The following is an 8,795-nucleotide window of genomic DNA, read 5'->3' as shown; positions in this document are numbered from 1 at the left end:
GTGTGAAGAAATCTTATCAAAAGTATGCTTGGTTTAATGGTCTAAGCGAATGCCTTGAGGGTGTCACTCCCGCCCCACAGGAGTTCTAGTACTGGCATCCCAAACGTTGTTGTTGTTGTCTTTTTTTATTGACTAGCAATATATCTCTTTTTAAGGCTACTGTAGGAAATATAAATCTTCCGCTTAGCAGAAGGTGCGTCAGGCGATGCTTGGGATGGGGATGAAAGACATCAATCGCCTCGTTTTTTTCTCGTTATGTGGCTTTGTCCAAATTATTTGTAATGAATTTCGTTGTGTAAGTGCCGTTGGGTTTTATCAATGCAGTACCTCACTTTTGTCAAAAAAAGAAAGAAAGAGAGAGGAATGAGAAACCCATTTAAACATAGATTTTTTCTTCAAGTTTAATATTTTAGTATTTTTATTGCACGTTTCTTTACGAATTATGGCGAGTGTGAATAAACATATAAAGTAAGTTCACGAATATTTTGATTTTCATACTTATATCATTATTATTTATTCTTCAAAACCACATACCACAATCTTTTTTGGTCATACAAACCACAGTTTTTATCAAAGACTTGTGTTTATTTGAGTATGACGGATAGGAGATTGAAGAATGCTCCTCCACATTCCCTTTTCTTTATTGTTTTTCCTGTAATATTTTTCAAAATCAATCTTGAACAATTTTGAAGATTTAAAAGAATGTCGAGTTAATTTTGACAAGTGATTTAAACTATTTTCCTTATTTATTAACGGGCGATTAACCTATGGAAACATTTATTTTGTAAGATATTTATGTATGGTTAGTGTTAGAACACGTACACTTTTTTCTGCTATTTAGTATATTGATCTTGGTGCCACCTCCACCTTCAAATCCTGGCTTTGCCCTGCAAGCACAAGAGTGGCCAACTAGATTAGCTGTGCTGGTTTTGAAATTCCGACAAGAGTGGCCAACTAGATTAGCTGTGCTGGTTTCAAAATTCCGAAGATCAGAAGGATGCCTAGTCTGGCGGAGCCCAAATCTTGTCCCTTAGCCAGTATAAGGTTTTTGCGCCAGTTTTGATGCAGTTCGGCCAACATCTTCAGACCATTCTTAGATCCCCTAATATTTTGGGGGATAACTCTGGATAATTGGATGGCTTAGTTTGTAGGATGAATGGTAACCCCAAAAGCTAGCCATTGAAGTGAGATTGCCCTCAAGTTTATATTCCTTATATTACTTTGGCACCCAAGCGATGTGGAACTTCATTTCACACCCTCCCTCATGCCCAACGTGCTCACCCGACAGCACTTGTCACATGCAGGCCAGGGATATGCACCCTACCTATCCTTGGCATACCCGGCTCGGATACCATGTTGCATGATCTTTGGATAGAACTCAATCCCAAAAGCTAGCAATTAAAGTGAGGATGCCTTCACGCTTATATTCTTTATATTACTTTGGTACCCACGAGACGTGCGACTTTGCTTCACAGTAATAAACAACTTAAAGCAAACTAATTCTAAGGTAATACAGCATGCATGCATTTAATCGGTTCAAGTGTTTTTCACATTCACGAGCAAACTAGAATTTGAAGTTTGAACAACGTGCACTTTTACTTTCGAACCAGTGTAAACCAACGAAAATAGCAAAATCCAAAGGCCATATTCTCATTGCAGGACTTCAAGTGGCCAAAGTAAGAGTGCTGACAAACACTAAAAATACAAAGTTTAATTGGCTTTTGATATGCTGCTTCACGTAGATTATTTGTCTTAATACAGGCTCGGGAAAGGTAAAACACTTCAGAAGTTGAAAACATGGAACCAACGAACTTGGCAAACGAAACTCGCCTTGAACAAGCCGCAATAAAGGCGTAGAATAGTTACCAAGGATTTGCATGGTCTCGATTCTGGTAAATGTGCCCCATACAAACTTACGAATGTCCACTGCAAAGATCAGTTCCCATAATAGGAATACTTGGTTAACCCCAGCAAAAAGATAAAGGCGAAACCGAATCCTCGGATCCCGGCGTACTTGTAGAGATTATTTACAATCAATTCCATTCCAGTCCCCCCAACGTGGTAGAACCGACCCCTTCCCAAACTTCATTGCTTCCTACTTCTTCATTATCCACACCTGCCATATCGCAGTTCCACCAGCCACTCCCGTTTGCATCTGTTACGCACACCAAAAACCAAACACTTCTTTATGTCCCCTTCAAGTGGGCTAGAGAAACTCATGTCCAACAAGCACTCACAAAGCTGGTCTTTTTATTTTTTGTTCATAGAAACAAATTGCTTTGGGAATTTAGCATAAGAATGTAATCTCAGCGGCTTGCTACTTATGGGATAACAATACTTACAGTGATTAAATTGATGTCTTGGCTTCTTGGTTGGTACCAAACTCAGATCCTTGCCTTTCGAAGTGGGTGTTGGATGAATGGGATTTGGGTGGCCTTCACCGAGAACTACAATATTCTTTTGAGCAGATTGTTCCCCATCTCCACCTTCATATCACATGGAAAATGGAAAAAAAAACCTTTAATCAAGGAAACCGTATACAAGGCAAAAGGGGTAAAACTTGATCTTCCAAAAAAGTTCAGGGGTTAACATATGCCATTCTTCCAGTTTAGATATTCTACAAGTTATAGAAATCGATTCAAGCTGAGTAATATGGAACGCTTGTTTGTATCTGATAGCCAAGGAGAAAAAGTTAGTTAAATGAGTTGTTAGTTAGTGAGGCTAACATACCATTGAGTTTGGCATTTAGTTTCGGTGATCTCTGCTGTGTACAATAATATTTGCACAGGTTCTGTATTAGTTAATCAAGCAAACTGATTGAATCAGTCTCTGTCTCTCTGTATAGAAGTTTTTTTTTTTCTCTGTAACAAATCTTACAGACCTCATCAACTAAAACAATACGTAACTAATAGTGGGCCGAATATGCTGGTTTGGCCACGGTCACTATGCTCAGTAGAAGGCCGGGTTAAAAACCTCAATTGGACTACATAGGTAACGGAGTGGAGGTTGAGAGGATGAAATTGTCAAATTGGTAGTTTAGGGGACAAAGTAGAAAAAAAAAAGTGCATGGTTTAGGAAATAAAAGCAAAAAAAAAAAAACTCTATCAGTAATGCTCGTAATGGAGTGATTCTATTTTAAACTTTGACACTGTAGGTTTTTATGAATCTTGTGATTCCAAAGCCCGTCAAAATATGAAATTTTTTTTTTTTTTGAATGACTAGTCAAAATATGAAATACTACGGTGAACATCCAAGATCGTTTGAGAACCTGAATAAAAGATCATTGAAAATCTTTTATCATTAACCAGAACATATTTATTGGATTTTGAAACCTTTTCCCATACATAACAATACTAGGAAATAGGAATTAGTATCAGCCATCTACAATATCCAATGATACATATTCGGCAATGATACATAGTCGGTCGATACTTTATTGAATATGTTTGAATTGACAGATATACAATTGTCTTCCAAAAGAAAAAAGCAAAACTTGATTCATATGTTCAAAAGAGTCGCAGTGATATAGCAAGTATCTGTTTATCAGAAACACTGAAATATTGCGATTCTTTTCTTGATTTTAAAATCAAATTTGTTGCATGAACACTGGACAAGGAAGTTTGTGAGTATCTAGGATATATCTGGGAGTTGTTGCACTATGTGTGAACCTTTATGCAGAGATAAGAATGCAATGTCTTCAAGATAGAATGCAAATGCTCACAGCTTTCCTCATCCAGTTTTCACGTCCATATGAAAGATAAGAAACGAGTCAAGACTAGGCAATAAAAAATAGTTTAAAAACAATCTCTGAATAATCTAAACATATTAGCTTATATCACGAGAATCCATATTAGTATATTGTTGTACTTCTCTTTCCAAAATGTGAATCATGTGATCATTCATCATGTTGGAAAACATGTGCAGTAACTATTTGAACATATGAAAATAAATAATCATAGATGAAAGTAGTATGTAATGTTGAATTACAATAATGTTTAATAATAATGCCAACATTGAATTTTGTAACTAAAATGGTTTCAAAATGTAATTATCGTAATGGCCAAAACATGCAAGTTATACTAATTAATAATATTGCTTTTATTAATGTGTTTCCACAATTCTCTACTTCTCATAAGTGGAAAATATTTGGAGTTAGAACTTAACAAGCACGAGATAAATTATTTCTGTATGGGCGTGTGGAACTCTAAGACAAGGCAAGAGTAACTTGCTGGCGTCTTAAAATCTAAATTCTTGCCTGGATTAACAGTCTCCCTTGAAAGGATCATATTGAACAATGTCTTGGAAAAAAACCCTTCCGGCTAGGATTAAACATTGGCCCACGGGTTAGTTTTTAATGGTTGTGCTCCAGATTATAATCCTCTTGGAAGATAGTTTTGAGACTGACCCAAGACCCATAGTCAGATCTAAAAACAGTTCCCGCTCAGGTGATATTCTAATCTGCTTATCCATGAGAGCCGATTACACCCCATTTGGGTGCAAAATAAGGGATTAGGATGGAACCATGGTGACCAGGTGCTCAATTCCAAGGGGTGGGTTGTAAAGTCAGCAACGACTCGTCACCCCAAATTCCTTAGAAAGTGCAATAGAAGAGAGCAGGCCGTATGAAAATCTTTCCACGTCCTATCACTGCCATATACTTTTCCTGCACCTCTCATAAAACTCCCTAATATTTTGAGGAGTCCCAACTCCCTTGTAGAAGCCGATCACCAATCCCCCAATGTAGAAGTTCTTCTCTTCTCTGCTGAGTGAGTTATCAATGAGTTTTTTGTTTTTTGTTTCGTCTTCTCCCACGAATCATACAAAAACTTAATATATATATCGTTATACGATCTTTATATCAGTTTTTAATGTATTGTCATGCCAACTGCTACGAACACTATGGGAAACCTGAGCTGTTGGCTATGGTTTGTTGTACTGTCTTTCTTATAAAGTGGTGCTAATTTGCTAAAACATGTCTTTCTGTTCCAGTGGCTTTTCTCCTTAGGGTTTCCATTCACATAGGATCCTAAAATTTGGAGGAAGCACTACCACAACGTATCCAAGACCTTGGCTAGCTATTGCTAGTGGATTTGGATGGAAAGATACGACAAGGTAATCAAGGTTCAGAGTGATGATGTGTGACAAGTGAGAACTACGTCAAGGTACTTTAACTATCATATATATATATATATATATATATATATATTGATCGGCGTACTTTAATTATCGTTATCTCCCATAAGTTTGCATTTGTTACCAGTTACTTCAATGAATGCTTAGTTATTAAATAGTTGTCTAATTGCTGTTGTTTCTTATATATCCCAAATGTCAATACGTTGTGTTTCATCAATTTGAAACAGATTTTTTTTTTTTTTTTCTAACTTCTTAAGAATTTAGACGGGTGTTATTACAAACATGCAGCTGTTCCAGTGCTAGACGCATCTAGAGCATTTTTCCCCTTAAACAAAGCAATAGATTGGGCTGGATCCACGAAGAATGACCAGGTCTTTGTCCATTTTAGCACAAGTGGGCACAGCAGAAGAATTCAGACCTAATTGTTCTTAAGATGTGTAGCTATATCTGGGATGTGAGCCTCTATCTATAGTAGCCGCAGAACAAAAATGGAGGGGGTAGTTCGTCCTGCCTTGAACCAATGTTCTAAAGTCGCTAGGCGCTAGTAGGGTGGTCTGCCACCTTCGAGTGATTAATCGGTACATATTAATTAGTAATCGGCAATAATCATTGGTTGGACCTAATTGGATAGGCCCTGCCAACAATTAATCGCCGATTAATTCCTTGTTTTAGAACACTGCCTTAAGCCAAAGCATAGCGATTTTCAATTCCTAGTGACGGATTGTCCATACACTCAACGCTTCTCAACATGTCCATGTCGAAATTCTGGTACATTTACATTTTCACTTTTCCGCACTGTGCCCATACCCCATATTCGTGTATTTGTGCTTCTCAGGAAGCCCATTCATGGTTACCAATCACAGAGGTCTCACATGTCTCCCTAGTAGACATCTTGGCAGGGCTTAAGACACATCAATAATGAACGAATTAAGCGTTCATTCTATTAATTTCCCCGACAATGTTCAGGCTTGTATGCGAAAAGAAAAGACATCAAAGTAAAATAAGGTATTGAGCAGTAACTAAAAACACAATATATATGTAAAGAGTGGTGCTATTTGCATCGATAGGTTTCCTACCGACGGTATACCATCGCGGCCGTCAGTACGATTTCTCTACATTTTGGTCGGTACATATAGGATTTTCGATATGTAAACGCCAAGCAATTAACAGATAGAGATGGAATGACAAACCTCCTAATGGGCTTTTCCTTTTCCTTCGTCTTTCCATAGCATCTGTGCCAGAACTTACAAACTCACCATCATCACATGATCTAAGAGCATCTTCCTTCTCTTTCCTAGTACACTTGAACTGTTCAAAAACTACATCAACAACAGATTTCACTTCTGTTTCTCCTTTTTTCTTTGGCCCATTCAGTCCTTGATTAGACTCATTCTCTTCACTACTGCCCACAGGGGACAAGAAGGGCCTCTCCTTTCCCTGCCAATATTATCACCCTTCCCTTTTAAGCCCTAAAATAAAAATTGTATATGGGCAAGTTCAAAATAATCGAGCTGATGAATATGCTACTGTGAACCGCATATTTGGTAGCATAGAAGATGTCAAAATCTATAGGAAAATGAACCTCACCTAACTGAGACTTGTGCTACCATTTTGCTCAAGCCTATTTGGAAGCCTGTAAAAAATCTCAAAATCTACAGGAAAATAGGCCCTCCCATTTCTTTGAAAACCTCCATGTATAAAACCCCTCTTGCATAAACAAAACACACAATAAATTTGCTCAAATTGACATTCTACCGCGAATCTTAACTTTGGAAGACGAGAATTGTTAGAACGAGGCTTATGCCATCTTTTTCCGCAAGTTTTAGTTGAGTTTCTCATTTCTTTGAAAACTCCCCTAAATATAACCCTACCCCTTTAACGCCAACAACTCATAAAAACAAAATCACAATAATTTTACCCAGATAGACATGCTATCACGGGTCTCCTTTGTAGAAGCCAAGAAAATAATAAAATGGGCCTCCATTCCACCAACGGTGACTTATCCTACCACTGTGCTCAAATTTCAGTCAAGTTTCCTCATTTCATTGAAAACCCAATCACAAATAAATGAGAAGGTGATTACCAAAAAAATAAAATAATAAATACCATGACTGAATTTGGCAAAACAGAACTCTTATGCAGCTTTTTGTTGAGGAAATCGGAGAGCGAAACGCGCGAACCTTTACCGGGAGCGTTAATCTTCACATCCTCTTTACAATGACTTGCCCTAATTTGAGCACAGATACGAAAAACCCAGAAAACGTAAGTAAATATAAAAATCAAACAAGTGGGCCGAAGAACTGAACATACGGGTTTCTGCTTACTGTTTGTGATTCAAAGATCGAAAGAGGAATGTGGAAGGAATTGATTTCTGGCCGAAAACCCTGAGTGTAGGATGTTTCGAACTCATTTTCCTTCTCTCTCTTTTCCCTTGTCACAATTTCTCTCTCTAAGGGTAATTGCCTTTTTGTGTTGGATTCTGTTCAGAAGCTTTGGCGCCAACAACGCCCCATCCCCCAATAAAGTTTTGTAGAAAGGAAAGGCGGGGAAATGAAAATGCAAATGTTAGTGCAAGGGGGTGTTCCCCTTTTTACAAAAAGTAACTTTTTGAAAAAAAAGGTAATTTCAAGTTCAAAAATCATGTATTTACGCAAATAATTTTTCTATCAGTATGGATCTTTTAAACAGTGCAAAAAAATTGAAAAATCATTTTTCATTTTTATTATATTTGAGTTTAAAATTACTTTCTTTTTGAAAAAATTACTTTTTAGAGAAAGCGGAACGGAACCTAAAGTACACTTTCACCTCTTGTGGTTTGAGCTATGTTTGGATATACACCTTAGGTTGCACCCATTGTGCTTTGTGAGAGTTTGCAGATGCACTCAATTCCGTCCATGTTAATGGATATGTCTTTTACACGTCTTTTGAATCTAACAAAAATTTAATACAAGCCGTTCAAAAATGTATTAATCAAAGAGTAGAGCATCTTTGGAAGAAATTATGTCGATTAGACATCAATAACTCAGTGATCTTATTCTTGTTAAAATGGAAGGTAAATTTAAATTCAAAAAATTATTCTATAATAAATTCTATTCGACCATGTGGTTTTTTTTAATTTTTGATCGACTTGAATGTTGGTATTGACTAGTAACTCATCAAACTCTACAACATCAATAGTTCAGATCCATTTTTTGGTACATGAAATGGATTGGTTAGATTCAAGGAAGAAGACGATGGCATATTGGACTGTTTTATCATTTTTGTTAGTGAATTTTGCATGTACCTTGGGCGCATTTGCACATTTTCACAAAAGCATAGGGAGTGCGTCTGCTTATAAATTGAACTTGAGGTGGTGTAGTCGCAGATGGCCCAAATCACAGGGGATGAAAGTGAATTTTGCTCAACATATTGAGATGACTAGTGGATGATTTTAATTAACTTGGTTTTTTAAACGAATAAACATATCGAACTCCGTTAAATCAATGGTTTCGATTATCAAAATAGAATCTTTGTCGGCCTATTTCTCCTCACCTGAAGTAAAAGATCACACGATGAGATCAAAGGAGGGCATGGTCTTGAGATTCTCGTTTGTAAATGTCAGCAGCATCGATGGAGGTGATGCCAAAACTTCCATTTTTGCGCATAGAAATGTTTTCATCTGT

General features: G+C 37.1%; 1 protein-coding gene across 1 annotated transcript; it reads right to left on the bottom strand.

The window, feature by feature from the left end:
- Positions 1 to 1,626: 1,626 nt before the first annotated feature.
- On the bottom strand, positions 1,627 to 7,688 carry LOC131300430 (uncharacterized). The gene is made up of 5 exons (XM_058326277.1): positions 7,458 to 7,688; positions 7,240 to 7,360; positions 6,324 to 6,570; positions 2,343 to 2,486; positions 1,627 to 2,155 (listed from the first exon to the last, which is right to left on the bottom strand). The coding sequence occupies exons 1-5, from the start codon at positions 7,541 to 7,543 to the stop codon at positions 2,034 to 2,036; spliced, it is 720 nt and encodes a 239-aa protein (XP_058182260.1). The 5' UTR covers positions 7,544 to 7,688; the 3' UTR covers positions 1,627 to 2,033.
- Positions 7,689 to 8,795: the final 1,107 nt, after the last annotated feature.

Source organism: Rhododendron vialii, chromosome 9a, assembly GCF_030253575.1.
Source record: "Rhododendron vialii isolate Sample 1 chromosome 9a, ASM3025357v1".
Taxonomy (NCBI): Eukaryota; Viridiplantae; Streptophyta; class Magnoliopsida; order Ericales; family Ericaceae; genus Rhododendron; species Rhododendron vialii.
This window is presented reverse-complemented; position numbering and strand designations above follow the sequence as displayed.